Source organism: Thamnophis sirtalis, unplaced genomic scaffold (genome assembly GCF_051295495.1).
Source record: "Thamnophis sirtalis isolate CommonGarterSnake01/CBP01778 unplaced genomic scaffold, rThaSir2_p1.2 scaffold_2, whole genome shotgun sequence".
Taxonomy (NCBI): domain Eukaryota; kingdom Metazoa; phylum Chordata; class Lepidosauria; order Squamata; family Natricidae; genus Thamnophis; species Thamnophis sirtalis.
Genome location: NW_028261382.1, coordinates 37,092,347 through 37,112,587, shown reverse-complemented (window position 1 = coordinate 37,112,587; position 20,241 = coordinate 37,092,347). Strand labels below are relative to the sequence as shown.

At 50.8% G+C, this 20,241-nt stretch overlaps 2 protein-coding genes across 2 annotated transcripts; one reads left to right on the top strand and one right to left on the bottom strand.

Moving 5' to 3' along the window:
• Positions 1-1,776: 1,776 nt before the first annotated feature.
• Positions 1,777-11,318, bottom strand: MRRF (mitochondrial ribosome recycling factor). The gene is made up of 7 exons (XM_087704864.1): positions 11,201-11,318; positions 10,078-10,246; positions 8,708-8,857; positions 7,688-7,806; positions 6,465-6,556; positions 3,019-3,178; positions 1,777-2,216 (listed from the first exon to the last, which is right to left on the bottom strand). Exons 2-7 carry the CDS (start codon positions 10,226-10,228, stop codon positions 2,139-2,141), a joined length of 750 nt encoding a protein of 249 aa, XP_087560990.1. The 5' UTR covers positions 10,229-10,246; positions 11,201-11,318; the 3' UTR covers positions 1,777-2,138.
• A 104-nt stretch (positions 11,319-11,422) lies between these two features.
• On the top strand, positions 11,423-19,437 carry RBM18 (RNA binding motif protein 18). Its single transcript, XM_087704862.1, has 5 exons — positions 11,423-11,683; positions 16,362-16,488; positions 16,583-16,669; positions 17,567-17,652; positions 18,648-19,437. Exons 1-5 carry the CDS (start codon positions 11,559-11,561, stop codon positions 18,805-18,807), a joined length of 585 nt encoding a protein of 194 aa, XP_087560988.1. The 5' UTR covers positions 11,423-11,558; the 3' UTR covers positions 18,808-19,437.
• Positions 19,438-20,241: the final 804 nt, after the last annotated feature.

Below are 20,241 nucleotides of genomic sequence, written 5' to 3'. Positions count from 1 at the left end.
CCCCCCGTTCTGGTTTCCTGCCCACCTCTTTTCCTTCCCTGTGCCAAGCGGACCCTTGGAAAAAGGCTTTGGCAAGAGCCAAGAAACCAACGCTTCTCTCTTTTGCAACAGACCAAATGATTATAATGCCCGGAGTTAATTTTTAAAGCAACCCCCACCCAAAAAAAGGCGATTCTGCAATCAGGGCTGCAGCCCAGGAGCCCAGAAATAGAGGTACCCCTGCCTCAATTGGGCTGTTCCTTCTTGCGTGTTAAAAGGGGTTTGGGGGAAATGCTTCTCCGCAGAAGTCAGGAGAACCGGCCTCTGCAGGATTTCTTTTTCTGGCCCCGTGCCACGAGGGCGGCTGTGGCGTGGCTGCCCACCCGGTGCCAAGAGGATATCTGCCCTCTGAACCGCCTCCCTCCGCTTCTTGCCTTCTCTCTGCTCCTTCAACACTCCAGAGCAGAAATGTGAATTGTTCAGTGTCCAGGTGATGTGGGGAAGGAGGTAAAAGATTGCACCTCTTCTCAGACCCCCCCTCCCTCCAGGTTAACCATTCCTCTCGTGGGGGGGGGGGAGTGTATTTTGGCCAGAAGCAATTTATCTGATTGGAGGCAGGGGAAAGGAACATCCCCAGCAGTGCTTGTTCCGAGTTGCAAATGGCCTTTTTAATAATATAAAATAAAAAAAACACAGGTCCGTGTGTATCCAAGGACGGGGAATAGCAATAGCAATAGCAGTTAGACTTATATACCGCTTCATAGGGCTTTCAGCCCTCTCTAAGCGGTTTACAGAGTCAGCATATCGCCCCCACAGTCTGGGTCCTCATTTCACCCACCTCGGAAGGATGGAAGGCTGAGTCAACCCTGAGCCGGTGAGATTAGAACCGCTGAACTGCAGATAACAGTCAGCTGAAGTGGCCTGCAGTACTGCACCCTAACCACTGCGCCACCTCGGCTCTTCTCGGAAGAAGGCAGGAAGGGGATCCCATAATAATCAGAGCCTTGGAAGGGACCGTTTCCCTCCCCCCTCCAATGCAGGATTAACCCTACCTGTAAGGGGTCCACGATCTGCCAGCATTAGTTAAGGTCGAACAGTTCTTATTCTTCAGAAGTACTTCCACACACTCAACTGGCACCTGCCTTCCTCCTATTGAAGGGCCCTTATTTTAAAAATTAGGCTACTGAACCATCTTTCCTGGCTAGCTGGAGGTTCGAGTTCCGCTCCCTGGCGTGATTAGGCTTGCCACGCTGCACTTTATGGAGGGAAGGGAACCGTTTGGCTCTCCAGCCAGAGAAATATTCTTAATTTCAGCCTCCAATAACACCCGGCTAGGCCTGGAGATTTTACTCACACCTGTCTTTGCAGCCACCGCAACTTCAAAGGGAGAGGCTGTGTTTGCTGAGGTGGCACAGTGGTTAAATGCAGCACTGCAGGCTACTTCAGCTGACTGCTAGATCAGCAGTTCAGCGGTTCAAATCCCACCGGCTCAGGGTTGACTCAGCCTTCCATCCTTCCGAGGTGGGTAAAATGAGGACCCGGATTGTTGTTGGGGGCGATATATGCTGACTCTGTAAACCGCTTAGAGAGGGCTGAAAGTCCTATGAAGCGGTATATAAGTCTAACTGCTATTGCTATTGCTATTTGCACCCTGCTGGCCGAGAAGGCAAGCCAACATCCGTAGCTGGAAAGCGGGAGATACAACTCATTTCAAACAAATGAGCTTTTTCCACTTCAGGAGAGTGGGAGGGGGGCTTCCCTAGGATGCTCCCGTTTCCATGCACTCTGAGGCTGCTCAAAGGTTAGGGGCTCAACGAACAGCCCTTTTATTCAGACTCGCTTTATTTCATATATGAAATTCCTGACCCATTTATGAAGCCTCCACCACCACCCCCAACATCCAGGCAGGAGGGGCATTTAATCGACGAGATTGTTCGTGATCCTTCTTTTCCCGAAATGGCTTCTGGCCGGCAGGACTGCGGTCTCGGCGACGGAGCTGAGGTAGCCACCGTCGCGGAGCCAAATCCTTCCACCTCGAGGCCAAGCCCCCCTTCCCTCAAGTCCTGAGCTTCGGTTCGCTGCCCAAAAGTCTCTTCCCCGCGGTTGAAGAACCACCACTGGCCGTTTTAGGCCAGAAGAAAGCCTCTTGTGGTGACCCCCTAGGCAAGCAGCTCCTTCGTCTTTGCAGCCAGTAGCTTGTCCAATTCGACGGTGGCATCTTCGGTCATTTGGTGAATCTGAGGCAAATTGAGAAAAGGACATGTGAATTCTTGTGTGTCTGTGTGTGTTTTTAAGAAAACCACCGACAGGCATCAAATAGCAACAATCACTCTAAGATTTTCATCAGAAGGATGAGAACGAAGGGACGCCCATCATCCTCTCAATGACTCCTTAATCCCTTGCGGGGTGGACTCTGGGCAATTGGGTGGCCGAGGTGGCGCAGTGGTTAGAGTGCAGCACTGCAGGCTACTTCAGCAGACTGCAGTTCAGCAGTTCGGCTGTTCAAATCTCACCGGCTCAAGGTTGACTCAGCCTTCCATCCTTCCGAGGTGGGTGAAATGAGGACCCGGATTGTTGTTGGGGGCGATATGCTGACTCTGTAAACCGCTTAGAGAGGGGTGAAAGCCCTATGAAGCGGTATATAAGTCTAACTGCTATTGTTATTGCTAATTGAATGGAGCTGAGTGTTTACTGGCCGGATGCTTGCCTTATCACCAGTGCGGAGTTTTGTTCGGCAGATAAATTCTCAATGTGCCCAGAGAGAGAAATATCTGCCTCTACCTAGGTCTGAACTCACAACCCCCTGATTATGAGGCAAGAGCTCCACTTCTAGGCCACCGCACCACGCAAATGTAAGGTCGTCCATCCTGGTCAAAAAATAAAGGGCCGGCCACTGAATGAGGACGCGGCTGTCCAGAGGCAAGGAGACCTCGATGTGAGAGGCCACATTTCTGCGTTCTGCAAGGGGGTGTCCCTGCCAGACCAGGACAGGCCAGTCTAGTGGTCAGCCCCAGCCGGCAGCATCCAATCCCTCCGTACCTGCTTCTCTATCAATCGGATGGTGTCCTCCGAGGTGGTGCTTTTGGCTTTCTTCGCCTGGTTCATGGCTCCGGTGCGCACTTTCCGCAGGGACTCCTTGGCCTTGTGGGTGAGCTGCTTGGCGACCGTGGCCAGGTTCTCCCTGTGTTCGCGGGTGATTCTGACGGGAGAGAAGCGAAGGAGAAAAGGAGCCTTTTGGGAGGAGCCTAAACCTTCCACGGCATGGCGGAGCCAAGCGTGAAAATGCCAGACGTGCAAATTTGAAAATAATAATGGAGAAAATGTTCGAAGGATAAAGGAGGCTGAACCTCACAGAAGGAAGAGGCAGCTGTAACTTACTTACTTACTTTTAACTTAACGCCCCTGTGCCTGGTTTGCCAACTGCACAGGGGCAGATAGGAGAGCGATCCAGAGGGCCAACGTCATTGCCCACAGGATCATGGGTTGCCCCCTCCCCTCTTTGGACAAGCTTTAGATTTAGATTTATTTTATTTGTATGCCGCCCTTCTCCGGGAGGGACTCAGGGCGGCGAACAACTCAAAGGGGGAAAAGGGGAACATAGAACACAATACAAGTAGTTAAAATAGCCAAGAATCACACAACCACACAGGTCGAGCGGGGAGGGGAACTTATCAACCCCAGGCCTGCTGGCAAAGCCAGGTTTTAACGGCTTTTCGGAAGGCCTGGAGAGAGGTGAGGGTCCGAATCTCTGCGGGGAGTTTGTTCCAAAGGGCCAGAGCTGCCACAGAGAAGGCCCTCCCCCCGGGTAGTAGCCAGGTGGCATTGGCTGGTAGACGGAACCCGGAGGAGGCCGACCCTGGGTCTTTGGGAGGTAATTGGCAGCAGGCGGTCTCTCAAGTACCCAGGTCCCACTGCCTTAAGAAAGTTCAAAACATCCTTAAAGATCCATCTCATCCTGGGCACTTTTTTTTTTTTGAACTATTACCATCTGGCAGCTGGTACAGGACAATGAAAACAGGGCGAAATAGGCTGAAAAACAGCTTCTATCCCAGGGCAGTAACTATATTGAATTCTACACTATAATGCAATATTGGGTTATCAATTTCAATTATATAGCATGTGAAGGATGTGCCTGTGTGCTTTTATTTTTATAGTTATAATGTACACTGAAGACGGCATTTGATTTCGTTGTACCATGTGCAATGACAACTAAACTAAACTAAGGCTTGGGTGGCGGATTGCAAGTGTTTTTGGAATAATATCGGATAAGCGCTTGCATTTCTGGCCTTTTTTTAATGATGAGTTTCTGGAGCTGTGGAGATCACACCCTCGACTCAGCTGGCACGGTGTGGGTGGCACCCTCCCTCAGAAGGCAGCCTGGCAATCAAGACACCTGGGCCTCGTCCCCCGAAAGAGTGACAGCGGCCGGTTAAAAAACAAAGGAAGTGGGAGAGGGATGCTCAGATCTTCTGCCTTTTGCCTGTTCTTGGATTTCCCCTCCTCTCCAGGAATTCAGATCGGAGGATGACCTGGGAGCATGGAAACAATCAGGCTCCAGCAATTAGGAGGATAATAGCAGCCTCCTTCAGAATTGGAGGAGGGGGAGGGGGGGAGAAGGGACACCGGGAGGGGCAGGAGACCGGGAACTGGATTGGCTGGGAAGGGGGGGGGGGAGGCAAAGGGATCCCATTCCATCTCCTTCCGTCCCAACAACACAAGTGGCTTTTCTGAAGGAGAGTCCGGTTTAATAACTGCCCCCTTCGTTGGCTGCTGCTAAGGGGCTGCCCACAGCTTCCAATGTGGCCCTGACTCAGGTGTAAACATCCACACAGATACCCCAAAGGCTGCCTTTGTTTAAAGGTATAGGTTCCCCTTGCATGTATGTGCTAGTCGTTCCCAACTCTAGGGGGCGGTGCTCATCTCTGTTTCAAAGCCGAAGAGCCAGCGCTGTCCGAAGACGTCTCCGTGGTCATGTGGCCGGCATGACTCAATGCCAAAGGCGCACGGAACGCTGTGACCTTCCCACCAAAGGTGGTCCCTATTTCCCTATTTTTTAACGTGCTTTCGAACTGCTAGCTGGGACAAATCACAGGAGCTCCCTCTGTTAACCTGGCGCCGGGGATTCAAACCGCCGAACTGCTGACCTTTCTGATCGACAAGCTCAACGTCTTAGCCACTGAGCCACCCTGTTCAGTTAGTTTAAACCAGTGCTTCCCAACCATGTTTGGGCTTGGTCAAGGTCAACCGTCTCTGCAAACCAGCTGAATGAGGCCACTTGAAGACCCCAAATGACACCCCTGGGAGTTGCAGACTGGACATTGGGTTGGGGTGACCGGGGTGGGGTGGGGAGGGTCCTGGGTAAATGTTTGAAATCAGGTTTCTCTCCTACTACAAATTCTTATTTAAACTTTTCAAAATTACATTTATATTCAGTATTTCTTCCATCCTGGTACTCAAGGCTGCTTACGTGGCCTTCCAACGTACATCATATTCAGGCCATGGCCAACCCATGACAATCTACTTTCAACTTGTGGCAGTCTCTAACGGTATTCCAGAGAAAGCCTCTTATTTGCTACTTATTTCCAAATTGTTCTTGTTCTATACTAGAGGGAAAACTAGTTAACTTTTCATTTAAGTCCCCCATCTAATGATGGTGCAGTTTTACACATATTAGAGTGGAGAAAGTAGAAGACATTTGTTTCAGTCTTATTATTACTCTGTAATCTTATATAATCTAGACTCCTTCTTGGGTTCCTGCTCCTATACCCGATTTTGAAAATAATCTGGAGTCAATAAACTGAATCCAAGAAGGGAGATAAGACTACTAGAATATTTTTATTTTAAGATTTCTTTTCCCTCCCTTTCTCTTTCGCCGCTTTCATTTCATGTCCAGTAAAAGGGTTCCACCACAAAACCGCGGTCGACTAAAGCGCGCTCGACGAAACCGCGTACCTGACGTCATCACAGCGCGACGAAAAAAGCACGCTGTGAGTGCTAGTTAAAATTAACCCCTAAACCTAACCCTAACCCCCCTAACCCTAAACCTAACGCTAAACCTAACCCTAAACCTAACGCTAAACCTAACACTAACCCTTAACCTAACCCTAACGCTTAACCTAACCCTAACCCTAAACCTAACCCTAACGCTTAACCTAACCCTAAACCTAACCCTTAACCTAACCCTAACCCTAAACCTAACCCTTACCTTAACGTGAATCGGCTTGCTTTCAAAGCGCTTTTTAAAGCGCCCTTTTTTCTCCGCGGTCGCTGTTGTCGCGCTGCTGATGACGTCAGCGACGCGCTTTAATCGGGCGCGCTTTAGTGGACCGCGGTTTTGTCGTGCCACGCAGTAAAAGTACCTTTTATCTCTGCTCAAATGGAGTTGGGGTTTTTTCTTTCTTGGATACTGAAGGAGGCACGCCTGACGTTAAGCAAGACACGAAGCGAAAAAGCGTGAGGGTGTGGGCAGCTGAGAGGACGCTTACTTGGGAACCGGCACGCGAATCAAGAGCCCATCCGCTTCCGGGTTGAGATTCATCCCGCTCTGTTGGATCGCCTTGACGGCTGCAGCTGTGCTCTGCAACAACGCAGAGATAGGAGGGGGAGGGAAAAAAAAATGGCAGGGGGGAATTAGCAAATAATTATTACCAGACGCCAGGACTCCCCATCAGCGGAGAGCAATCCATCTTGACAGAAGATGGAAACGTTTAGTTTGGTTACCGGCGAGACCAGGAAGTTACATCGGCCGCCTTTGATCAAACTGAATTGCAAGCTGCAGGATGCCCCCCCCCCACCACCAATTCCTTTCCTTCTGCTCCCACCCCCGCCCCAGGATCGAAGATATCGGTGAAGAGGCTTCAGGGGAGGTGGAGGGGGGGGGAGAAGAAGGAGACTGACTAGGCGAGCGAGGAAGAAAGCAGAAAGGGAGACGGGAGCCATCTTGACGGTTTGAAGCAACGCAGATCGCCAAGGAGGCAGCAAAACCTCCCAGGGGGCTCGGGAGTCTTGCAAGATGGCAGGAGGAAGGCAGATGAAGGATTCCAGGATGGGCCTGTGGCTGCCAAAGGCTTCAACGTGGTCCTGTGTGGGGCTTGGGAGGGAAGGCCTCAATCACGTTAACTCGTTCCACATTGCACCGGGCAAGTGTGAAAATGAAGGGGATTAGCACCAGGCCTGTTCTTCGCATCTCTGGATTTTTCTGGCAGGCGGTTGCTGGAAAACTCTGTGTTCCCCCACCGCCCCCACTCCGCCTTTTCCTCCCCCCCCCAGGCGCAGCTTTTGTGCCACACACAGCCCTTCGGCAGCCAGCAGAGCGAGGAAGACCGTGGGTTTTCCGAGGCGCCTAAGCTGACCCTCTCTTGGCATTTGTTAGCTCCTTTCTCTCAACAAAAAACAATCTGTTTTGTTCTCTCTTAAGAGAGGAGTCACAATGGAGCAGGGAGGAAAAACTCCCAGTTCTGCAGAAGCTGTGCTGCCATTCGTGGCTTAGGCGGGAATATCAAAGTGTGGGAGCCCAAAAAAAACCCGATCCGTGCTCCCGAGGAGCTTGCGTTCTGAGCCACCGCAGGCGCAACGGCACGGCCGCGAGTCCTCCTGGCAGCCGTAACCGGGAAGGAAGCCAAAGGGGGGGGGGGGGAACAGTAGCGTTTTCCACACCCAGGGGGGCTCCTGGGATCTGCCAGGGGGACGGAGCGAGGAACCTACTCACTTCTGGAAAGCTGTTCATGTTGACCACTAGCAGCTGTGCAGAATGCTGGGAGATCTGTGCCAGCTGGTTTAGCGGAAATTTCCCGTCCTTGGTGGTAACGATGATCGAATCTAGAGCCCCTGAAATGAGAAATGCGACGGTAGCCAAGCCCTTCGCGACCCCAGCTCAGGTGTTAGCGTTACTCCCCTCCTTTTAATTGTGGCTTCCTGCTTTTCTTGTACCGCATTACATTTACCCACCCCCACCTTCGTCTTCTACAGCTTTGGGATCAACTCGGAAAGCTCTCGATATCGGGCTGCTTCTAACAAAATATACTGCCGTAAAAACATCCGCAAAACAGTGTGCATTATGGGGGTGTGTAACGTTCCGTTCGCTGACGGCCGGCCCTGGTTGCGAGACTTTGCCCAGTCAGGGGTGAGTGAAAGGCTGGCGACACAAGTTATCACGTCGGGGTCACCAAATGTAACGTTCCCGTGGTTCGTCCATGAGGCCAATGTGGAGAAAAGACACGGACATGATCTTTCTCGGGATGGAGCGACGACCCAGATTGGAGGTCTGAGAGCCCCTTTTATTGAGATAGGACAAAGGCAGGAGGAGCAATCGCATGTGGTCAAAAACAGCCTGTCAAAGTACAATTTCTAATCTACTGCTCAGGGAAGTTCTGTCTATATATGGTCAAATCCTGGGCGTCATTGGTAAGGCACATCTCAGGATGTTATGTTATTCACTATCAGGATGTTATGGGGTTTTAGGAGTTTGTTTTCTCCTGTGTGGTTCAGTGTGGCTCTGCATGCCCCGTTATGAACTGGGCCATGGGTGACCCACACCTACACAAGGAACTATATTACAACAGGGGGGAAAGCGGCGTTTTAAGTGGCAGAATATTTTAAAATTCGATATGAACGTATTTGCCGTGAGCAAGAAAATATCATGATGAGTTGGAGAGCACCCTAAAAACTGCCGAGGGAGAGAGAGAGAGAGAGAGAGAGAGAGAGAGAGAGAGAGAGAGAGACCGCTCACCTGGGTTGGTTCTGATGCTCAAAGTTTTGTTGAAATTATCCTGCAGGTTTTTGACCACCGAGCTCATCTCTTCGCTTAGCTCTTCCAGGCTGATGATGTCCTCTACCAAGGAGGTGTTGATGTTGATGCGGACCTGACCTTTCCCTTTAGCTGCAGAGAGCAGAGGCCAAGGTAGTTTCCTTACTCGGGACTTAGTGAGTGAGTTAGTTAGTAGTTAGCTTGCTTTATTGTCATTGCACATGGTACAACAAAATTAAAGGCCGTCTTAGCAATAGCAATAGCAGTTAGACTTATATACCGCTTCATAGGGCTTTCAGCCCTCTCTAAGCGGTTTACAGAGTCAGCATATCGCCCCCACACTCTGGGTCCTCATTTCACCCACCTCGGAAGGATGGAAGGCTGAGTCAACCTTGAGCCGGTGAGATTAGAACCGCCGAACTGCAGATAACAGTCAGCTGAAGTGGCCTGCAGTACTGCACCCCTAACCACTGCGCCACCTCGGCTCTTCAGTGTACATTATAACTATAAACATAAAAGCACAAACACACATCCTTCACATGCTATATAACTGAAATTGAAAACCCAATATTGCATTATAGTGTAGAATTCAATATAGTTACTGCCCTGGGATAGAAGCTGTTTTTCAGCCTATTTCGCCTGTACCAGCTGCCAGATGGTAATAGTTCCAAAAAAAAATGGTGCCCAGGATGAGATGGATCTTTAAGGATGTTTTGAACTTTCTTAAGGCAGCGGGAACTATAAAGCTCTTCCAAAGAGGGGAGGGGGCAACCCATGATCCTCTGGGCAATGGCGTTGACCCTCTGGAGTGCTCTCCTATCTGCCCCTGTGCAGTTGGCAAACAAATTCAGGTGCGCCCTTGAAGTAGGGCCGCTTGTTCCACATAGTGACCTCTGCCAACGCCATCTGTCATTAGAAAAGATTAAGCATCATCCTATCGCCCTCTCATTCTGGGCTCCAAAGCCCTAAAGGTTTTGGAGGGGTATCTGTGGGGATTCTCAATCATCAAAAGTGCTTTTCCAAAAGACCAATGGACTTTCTCCAGGGGGGGGGGGTGTTTGTTTCCTAGAAATATTCTGCTTCTCATCCAAGAAGAACTGAAGAAGCTTCTTGGATGAGAGGCGAAATATTTTCAAGGAAAAAGAAGACAAGAAAATCCAGTTGCCTGTAATGCAACTGTCAGTTATGGGATGTATAGGTTATAGGATGGGGAATAGAGCGGTTTTAGCCTTTGCACGTTTTCCTCTGTCGGAGATGGCGAGCCTCCCAGTTCCTAAAAGGGGGAATTGGAAGCGGTGGTCCCAAGGGCCCCTTCCGCCTCCTGGGCCTTGGACACCCACAGCTTTCCTCACCTTTAGCCTTCTTCGTGGCCAGCATCCTGACTCGTGGGGTCTCGAGAGCCCAGCCCAGCAGCAGGAGGGGCCTGGGCTCCGGAGGGGCTTGCCAAGGGGGGCGGCAGAGCAGGGGAGGCAACCGCCGGAGGCTTCGGAGGGGCCCAGCCATGGCGCTGCCCTTGCCCAGCTGCAAAAAAGAGAGCAGAACTTTGGTCAATAGTCCTTGTTAGTCTGTGCCCCGTTGCTCAATTAGGGGCAACTGCCCTACGCCCAAGGGGAGAACTGGGGATCCTCGAAGGGGGGGGGAGCATTGTAGAGTAGAGGGAGGCCCCTCCCTTGCAGGGAACATCCCCCTCCCAAAAGTCCTGGTCTTTCACGTAGAAAGTTTTTATTTTCCATTTTCCTAGCATATAATCACATGTATACTATTACATAGTCAATATCATGTTGTATTATTAAGTAATTACATCAATTCATCTTACCATCAACTACCAAAGAGGAAGAAAAAAAAACAGTTATTGGCTCTTCTGCTCTCCATACACCATATTTATACCTTATCCGACACTTTCTACCCGCTCTCTCCTCCCCCTTCTACATCCTGTCTTCCCTCCATCATTTTCTACTCTACTTCCCCTTCCTTTCTCCTTCTCCTCTCTCCCCTTACCACTCCTCCTTATACACCTCATCTTCCCCCCCTCACCCTCTCTCCTATCCCTCTCTTCCTATCTTTTTTCTCACCTCTGCTTCCCACTCTTCCTCTCTTTCACTTGGTGTATTTCAGCTTCTGAGCAAACTCCCTTTTGTGTTGATGGTATTTATAATTCCATTTCAGCAAAAGTCCTGGTCTTTCAAAGTGAGTCGAGACCGTTGCCCTCCTTCCTTCCCCAAATCATGACTCTGTTGAATTATCAACAGGATTTACAGCAGCCATCCAACTTGGCTTGCTTGGAGACCAGGAGCCGCCATCCCCCCCCCTCGGGAGTATGTGGGGGGGTGGGCTTCCCTGCAAACCCGCCTCCCAGCCAAGCTGAATTTCTATTATTAATAATAATAATATTTAATATATTAATAATAATTTGGGGGAAACTAGACAGGCACAGGACTCCCCAGCCACTAGGATGGAAGTGGATTCAATACATACTTGCAAAAAGCTGCTGGAGTCTCCCCTTCTTCCGGGCACGCCCACTCCCAGGACACGCCCCCTCGGGCGCCTCCCTCTTCCTCGCCTCGGTGGAGCAAGCAAGGCATAGGCGAGTTGAAGGGGGCGTCGCTCGGCTGTGACGTCATTCCCGCCGCGCGGCCGTGGCTGCTGCGTGACGTCGACGTCCCGCGCCGCCGAGCGCCCCTTCGGCGCGGAGGAGTGACGCGCGGGACAGGCAGCCCGGGCGACGCGCTGAGGAGGAGGAGGGGATCGCGGAGGCGGGAGGCGAGAGGGGCTGCACTCTGTACATGCTCAGAGACGCCGGGTGTGCACCCTACTACCCTGCTCGGGAGCCCGGATGGCGGGGGCGGGCCGAGGGCCTCCGCAGAGCCTGCGCCTGGAGAACGCCTCGCTGCTGTCCGAGGGGGCCCTGCAGGACGGGCACCGCCTCTGGATCGGGAACCTCGACCCCAAAATCACCGAGTGAGTCCGGCGGGGGAGGGAGGGGTGGGGCGGTTGGGGGGCGGCAGACGACCCCTCAGTCCCCCTGGGTGGAGCCCAGGCCCCTCCCCTCTCGAAGGAGGGGGAGGAGGGGGCGTCCTTCCCACTGGGGTCTCCAGCCGCCCCCTCCCCAGCAGAGAAGCCCTCCTCCAGTCCCCGTCCCCTTGGAGCTGCTCCTGAGCCCCATTCCCTGCCTGCGCCCCCATCCTCAGGACCCCCGTGGGGGGGGGAGGAAGACAGCCCCCCTCCCCAGCCCAAAGACCCTCCTTGCATCCCCTCTTTGAGCTGCTCCTGAGCCCCCTTCCCTGCTTGCGACATCTGCCCTTGGCCCCCACCCTTGGGACCCCGGCGGGGGGGGGGGGAAGGCCTACAAGGGAGCAATTGCAACCCCCCCCAATCCCAGCCCAAAAGACCCTCCTTGAGTCCCCTCTTTGAGCTGCTCCTGAGACCTTTTCCCTGCTTGGGATGGCTGGACTTGGCCCCCACCCTCAGGACTTTCATGGGGGGGGGGAAGGCCTCCAAGAAGGCAATTGCAGCCCCCCTCCCTCCCCATCCCAGCCAGAAGACCCTCCTTGAGTCCCCTCTTGGGGCTGATCTGCTTCTGAGCACTTTTTTACCTGCCTGGGACGGCTGGCCTTTGTCCCCTTGATCTGGACCCGGGTGGGTGGGTGGAGCGCAGGGCAGCCCCCTCCAAGGCAGCAAAGACAAACTTCCCCCTCCCCCCCGGGGTCTCTAAGGCTGCAGCTGCCTGTGCCCCTCCCTTCTCCCCCCCCTGCTCTGTTTCTGGTGGCATCAAACCCGAAGTGGGTGCGCGTTTGACATTCCCTTGGCCTTCCGTGATTAGTGCATTTAAATTGCCTGCTAACATGTTTGAGCCCCTTGAAGTGGGGCAATTAAACACCGAGGAGGAGGAGGAGGTGAGCTTGATTGCCGGGAGGGAGATTAGCCAGCGGCGTTGGGGCAACCGCTTCCCCCCCCCTCCACCCCCACTTTGCCAAACAATCTCCGATTTATGCATTCCAAGTGGCTGTCTTGTCTTATCTCCCCGATATTGTCTGCCTCTCAGCTGTGGAAGCAATTTTTGCCCGGCTCCGTCTTCTTCTCCCATCCGCAAGTGGTTCTTTTTTGTTCCAAGGGCTCTTCTTTTCAGCTGGGCCGAGTCCTAATCGCGCCTCTAAGTGGGAATCCGTCATTAATGCCCTCTTGACGAGGATTCATTCAGGGCTGCGCTAACCGGCCTCTTCTCTCTTTTGCATTAATTACCATTTTTTGGCTCAGTGTTTGTATTGCCGAGGCTTCTCGGGGTTGAGCAATTTGGTGGCGGCTGCTCAGCTGACGGGCGCCCGCCAAAAGGGAAGGCTTTTCAGCGCGTGGATTTGTGTTGTGAAGTTTTTGGAAGTTAAAAGCATCCCCGAGCACAAGGAGATTGGCAGGCTTGGAAATCTGATATTCATTTCCCCCCCGCAAAAAAAAGCAGGCATCGTGTGGATCACTGCACTGCCTATGACAGCCGTTGCTTAGAGTTTTCGGTTCTGCAAAATGCTATGATATAACGGTACGAAGACCCTTCGAGGCCTCCCAAGCAGGTGCGATATGGAACATTTGGCATTGAGGCCCACTTGATTTACGTTTTATGCCGCAAGAGAATGTCCATCCCTTAGTATTTTCACACGTTCAGAATAACAGAACAGAAGCTTCCGCGGGCTCCTTTCTGGCCCATTTTTTTTGCGAGCTTCAGTTTGCTTCCGTCCACCTGTCTTCCAGGTGAGAATTCTGCCCTTCCTTCTGTGATAAAACCCGCTTGCATTGCGGCCTTAAGGGGAAGCAAGCGGGGCCTCTTTACAGGCGCCTCCCCTTAAGGTCCACACGGAGGGATTGTCCTCGCCTAAATGGCTTTAGCATGTGGCTGGGGCCATTCCCATATCCTTAGGCGAGCATTGTTTGCTGCAACCTTCAACTCGGCGCTTGAATAGCGCCTAGGGTGCCAGGAGGAAAACTGGCGGAAAAGGAAATGGGACTTGGACAGATTGTCTGGCCTGTGTTTCGGGTGGCAGGAAGTAGGAACGGGGCCTACTCGCCTTCCTCTGCCTGGGGCTTCTGGTCCCAGGTACCCCATCAAAATAGCTCTGGTAATTTTCAGCAGCCCGGCTTCCTGTTCCCGGGCTGCAATGCAGCTCTTTCGGTTACTCAGAGACGATTTTAGCGCCTTGTAAGTAACGGTCAGCAATGTCGGAAGTAGAGAATTGTGCAGAGCAAAAGAGATTTGGAGAGGATGAACGCGAAGCAAAAACTTACATTGACGAAACAAGTTCTGGGCAAATTCTTACTCCTTTCAATGTGACTTGCAAATACAGATTCAGGAATTCAAACAACAACCACAATTATTTTGTTGCTCCTCTGCCTGGCATGACAATTTGCCCTAAAAGTAGAATAGGAATAGAATAGGGTAGAATAGAAATAGAATAGAAATAGAATAGAAATAGAATAGAAATAGAATAGAAATAGAATAGAAATAGAATAGAAATAGAATAGAAATAGAATAGAAATAGAATAGAAATAGAATAGAAATAGAATAGAAATAGAATAGAAATAGAATAGAAATAGAATAGAAATAGAATAGAAATAGAATAACAGAGTTGGAAGGGACCTTGGAGATCTTCTAGTGCAACCCCCTGCCTAGACAGGAAACCCTATATTATTTCAGACAAATGGTTATCCAACATCTTCTTAAAATAATATTAAAATAATATAAATAATAATCTTCCCTTGAGAGTCCCAGAATTGAGTGTCGTAGGAAGATACGTAGATAGCTCTGTAGGGAGATTATCGTCTGTTAACCCAAGATTCAACCTCCTGCCTGTCATTTCTTTTTCTTGAGACTCCAGATAATGTTCATCTTGTAATAGAATTCGAGTCAGACAAGGACTTGGCAAAGTGGACAAAGAAAGATGCCAGGGACATTCTTAACTGCCCATACCAGAATCCTGCTATCGCTGTGCCTGGGGATTCACCAGCTAGCACTTAGGTTGATACGATTGAGTGTTTCCTTTCCCTTGGCCTGGAACTTAAGCAGGGAGACTTGGAAAGTGCTCCGTTACTCTTTCGGGAAGCAACCCAAGGAAAGCCCCGCGTTGAATTCGGGTGAATTTTAGGTTTGATGAACTCGGCCAAACAGGCCACAGAGTTGCCAAAGGAAATCTAGTCAGGTTCCCCCAAGGCGAGTTGCGAGATGTTTTTCGTTTCGAGAACAGGATGAGCTGCGGCCTTTTGGGACTAAGGAAAACAAGCACATTTGCCAAAGAGAGGAGATAGTGGGGGGGGGGGGAGGTAGGGGGCAGAGGGAGAATAGGGGTGTTTTTATGCTTCTAACAATAGCTAATAAATCTTGAGATGACTTCCAGAAATAAATAAGCCTAAATTATACGGCATGTCTTGGTGGCTTATTGTAGGGACGATGCCCGCAAATTAGCTACCATATAAGGATAGGTTATAAAAAGAAGAGTATTGCGATCCAACTGGAGAGAGAGAGAGGTTAAAATATGACTGTACTTATAATTGCTCTGAAGAATATCAGAAGCCATCTGCCTTTTTCCTAATTTTCTTAAACTCTTTTCTAGCGTTTTTTTGTTTGCTTTTTTCATTTTCTTTTTTTTTTTTCTTACTTTCTAAGTTGGGCCAGTTTTCACACCCACACACACACCATTCCTGGAAAATATCTGGGATTACCTGCTCTGGTAGACTGCTTCAATTCCTGGAATTTTCTCAGTTTTCTCAGTCATTTCAAGGAAATGGCTGCGTTGGGGGGAACCCACAGGAAGAGCTGCAGCTGGGCAGGGAAGCTGTGGATTCCCTTCACCCCGCCAAAGGTCCGCAATGACCCCATGTTGGCCCTGCCATGTTCCATTTGGCCATCTTGACACTGGACGTCAGCTTTTGGCCGCAGTCCTGAAATGCCTTCGGCCAAAAGAAGAAAAGAAAGAAAGAAAGAAAGAAAGAAAGAAAGAAAGAAAGAAAGAAAGAAAGAAAGAAAGAAAGAAAGAAAGGGGAGGGAGGGGGAGAGAGAGAGAAGGAAGAAAGAAAGGAAGGGAAGGGAGGGAGGGGGAGAGAGAGAGAAGGAAGGAAGGAAAGAAAGAAATAAAGAAAGGAAAGAAAAAGGAAGGAAAGAAAGAAAAGAAGAAAGAAAGAAAGAGAAGGAAGAGAGAGAGAAAGAAAGAAAGGGGAGGGAGGGGGAGAGAGAGAGAAGGAAGAAAGAAAGAAAGGAAGGGAAGGGAGGGGGAGAGAGAGAGAGAAGGAAGGAAAGAAAGAAAGGAAAGAAAAAGGAAGGAAAGAAAGAAAAGAAGAAAGAAAGAAAAGAAAGAAGGAAGGAAGAGAGAGAGAAAGAAAGAAAGGGGAGGGAGGGGGAGAGAGAGAGAAGGAAGAAAGAAAGAAAGGAAGGGAAGGGAGGGAGGGGGAGAGAGAGAGAGAAGGAAGGAAAGAAAGAAAGAAAGGAAAGAAAGGAAAGAAGAAAGAAAGAGAAGGAAGGAAGGAAAGGAAGGAAAGGAAGGAAGAAAGAAAGAAAAAGAAAGAAAGAAAGAGAGAGAGAGAGCATAACTTTTCTTCTTTAATTGAGCTGGGTTTCCCTAACAGAAGAAGTGCTCCCTTCCTTTGTCCTCTCTTCCAGATATCACCTTCTCAAACTCCTGCAGAAATTCGGCAAAGTGAAGCAGTTTGACTTCCTCTTCCATAAGTCGGGGGTCCTGGAGGGGCAGCCCAGGGGCTACTGCTTCGTGAACTTTGAGACCAAGCAGGTAAGTTGAGCCTTGGCTTAACTTAGGCCAGACCTTCACACATCTCTGCAGCTCAGCAGCCTTTCTCAAGGGTTTTTTTTCCCCCCTCCTTCAGGAGGCAGAGCAGGCCATCCATTGCCTCAACGGGAAGCTGGCCCTCTCCAAGAAGCTGGTAGTGCGGTGGGCTCACGCCCAGGTCAAGGTGAGCCTGCTCCCTGTCTCTGTTCTGACTGAGGCTTCCCAAGAGCATCATGCAGACTCCTTGTCCCCACCAAAAAAAACACCTTTCCTTAATTGACTGTGAATTCTGCTCATTCGCCTCCAGCAAAGTCTTTCAAGGGAGGATTTACAGTCACAGACCTTATCTGACTTGGAGAGCTGCCAGGCTGAGATCTGCAGAACTTGGCAACGAACTAATTGTCTCCTGCAAACTCCACTCCCCTTCCGCTCCTCTTTTATTTCCTCTGGGAGGGGGCCATTCACTGTCCACCTGTGGCCTTACTCCCAATTTGACCCCTGTTCTTTAGCTGTTCCCTTTGTCTGGCCACTCTGCACATGACCACACTGGGAACAGGCTCCCCCTGTTCTTCTGCCTCACTGCTGTCTGACTCTGAAGGCAGCTGATAACTGTCAGACGGCCCTGGCCCCCTCTCTGCCTCCGACACAGAGCCCTCCTCCGAGCCTTCCCCAGACTCCAGGACTGGCCCAGCTTCCTCCCCAACCTCCTCACTGTCCGAATCTGCTGCCAGCTCCGCTGGTGGGCCACAACAGTCTCTGCCGGTGTCAGAGTAGGCCCCACTTTCCTACCCCAACAGGCTGATGTTCTTTCACCTCTCTGCGAAGTTGGTTGAGCTGCACAACAACCTTCATGTCCAGCACAACCATCTTTAGGAAGACTTCCCGAGGCCACTTGTATATTAAAACAGCCGCAGGGGGAAATCCATTTGCTTTTTGATGAGTTTAACCAATATTACCTGATGGAGGTTCCATCATTAAGTAAAAATGGTCCATTGGTGCCACCGTCCGAAGGGCCACAAGGACATCCCTGCTTCAGCTGGGGGCTTAATTTCTGCTCTTTCTCCCCCCCCCTCCCTGCCAGAGGTATGATCAGAATAAGAACGAGAAGACCCTCCCCATCAGTCTGGAGCCGTCTTCCAGCACTGAGACCCCCCAGTCCAACCTGAGGTAAGATCTGCCTCTAATTGGTGGAGGTGGGGGAGGGGGGTAACTGTCCTTTGACAATCAGCTAGAACAGACGGGACCCCCGAAGAGCAGAAGAGGGTTTTTTGGGGGTCCGGGACATTCTTCATCCTAACACCTGGCTTCCTTTATTTCAGTGTTTCTCAACCTTGGCCACTTGAAGATGTCTGGACTTCCAACTCCCAGAATTCCCCAGCCAGCATTCGCTGGCTGGGGAATTCTGGGAGTTGAAGTCCAGACATCTTCAAGTGACCAAGGTTGAGAAACACTGCTTTAGTTGAAAAAGTTTTCTTTGGGAGAAGCTGCAAGTTTCATGACTGAACAGGGAAAGGACACAAGTTTCATTTTGGCAGAGTTTTATCTGGCGCTGCGATCAGAAGTAAAAGCTTTGAAAAGGCTGGCCTTGGAGGCTCCCCTTAGGCCCAATCTTGTTCCATGGGTTTCTTGGTAACGGTGATTCGTGGCTGCCTTTCAACCAATAATAACTTTGCCGTGTTTCGTGCGTCATGGTTAGCTGTGGCTGAATTATTATCTAAAGAGAACCTCCCTGTATAAAACGGGGGATAAGAAGGCAGGACAGCTTGAGGGCCAAGCAGCCCAGGACACAGGAGAGCCTCCCTTTGCTAATCTCAAATCCTTGGAGGAACGAACGTGGCGTCACTTAGCTATTCAGGGACAGCGACAGAAGCTCGTCAGGAGGGACGAGCCATCGGCCGAAGTTTCTCCCAGCTAACCGGACAGCCTCGACTTGCAGCATCAAATGCACCTCTTGTTGGGGGGGAGTCAGCACGTGGGACTCACAGCCACCTGTGGGGATTGGGTGATTAAAGAAAAGGGACCTGGAGGAGGGTGTGGCTTGAACCCTGGGACAGCTGGGGGAGTGGGGGGAACTACCTCCTGCACGCATGGCGCCTTCTGACTCGCGATCCCGGCTACAGATTAGGATGCCGTTTCAGCCGCCTCTCTTGTTCACTCTGCAGCGTCAGTACGAAGATCAAAGCCATCGAAACCAAGCTGAAGATGATGTCGGAGAATCCCGACGCCGAGCTGCCCCCGGCAGCCCCCTACACGTACTTCAAGGCCCCCGAGAAAAAACGGACTGGCCCCTACTCCAGAGCCGCTTGGAAGTCCAAGAGATGATGAGCAGGTGCCGTCGGCACCGTCCTCTGGCGCTCTCGGCTGATGGGAAGCCCGCTCGGAGGGACCGGAACTGGCCCTGCCCCGGCCTGGCCTCGTGGTGTGGGGGACTGCTGCCGCGATTCCTCCTCGGCACGCACGGAAGCCAAAAACTCCTCGGAGGAAACCGGCTGTAACGCCATCCATAAATGTGTATAGAACTTCTCCAAGAAACTCGACTGGTTTCGTAGTAAAACCAGATTTTTTTTCCCTCCCCGTGTGGCTAGCTAGATCCAGCTCCAGAGTTCGAGATGAGTGTGTGTTTGTGTGTTTTTCAGTATGTTTTCACCACTTCAGTATTTGTTTTGCTCTGAAGATAACAAAAGTTCTGACGAACTGATGGTCTGTCCAGAATATTATCTCTATCCAGTAAAAAATAAATAAATGGTGCTTTGGGTTTGCAAGAGAAAAATCAGAGTTTCTTGCAACTTGAAGCCCAGGAACGTTCCCCCCCCCCAAAAAAAAGGGGGGCTAATGACATCGGTAATATTTGTCTGTGAGTAACAACTGCATTGAACACATCTGGGCATTGTATCCATTCTTTTTCTAAAGGGAACATCACAGGAATAAACTTTTAGCCCACTTTTAAAAGTGCTCCTTGTCCAACTCGGATCATTTCTCAAAGTCTCTCACTTCAAAGCGTAAATTAATCAGAATCCGGGTGATTTATTTATTTTTTTGAACCAAACGGCTGTGATTAAGCACGGGGAGGACCAGCCAAAGGATTGGGAGTGGAGAAGTGAGGAGAAAGCCGGCCGTAGGAGCAGCCAGGGAGAGAGGAAGCTTCCTGGGCGGCCCTTGAGATGATGCGGCTGGAGACTCTCCATGGGGAGAAAGTACCACATACAAGCAATCGAAGAAGACACGCCCTATTATATGTTTCATGAGCCATTGAGGGAACGACTGGCTAGGTAGAGAAGAAGGGGGGGCGGATTCCCCTTCTCCAACCCCCCTGCCCAAAATCTCGTGCGGCCTTTGAGAAGATGTTTCGCTTGGAAGAATTTGGTAACCACATTTCCTTTCCATCAAGGAATATTTATTTTAATGAGCATTTTCACCTCCCTCAAACCGCACTGGCTCTTCTAGGAATAAGGGGAGGGGGGTGGGGGCTTCTGGATTTCGACCCTGGTGGGACAGGGTAGGAAGGAGGCCCGGAAAAGTCCTCTGCTCAATCAGGGTGATTATCCTCCGTCTGGGCCCTGAACGTCTCCTGTTGCGTCCTCCGAAAGGGCTTCAGGGAAAAACACACACACCGAGGCAAGAGACGCACCTTCCCCTCTTCCAACTTCCCGGAGTTAGCAGTTAGACTTATATGCCGCTTCATAGGGCTTTCAGCCCTCTCTAAGCGGTTTACAGAGTCAGCATATTGCCCCCAACAACAATCCGGGTCCTCATTTC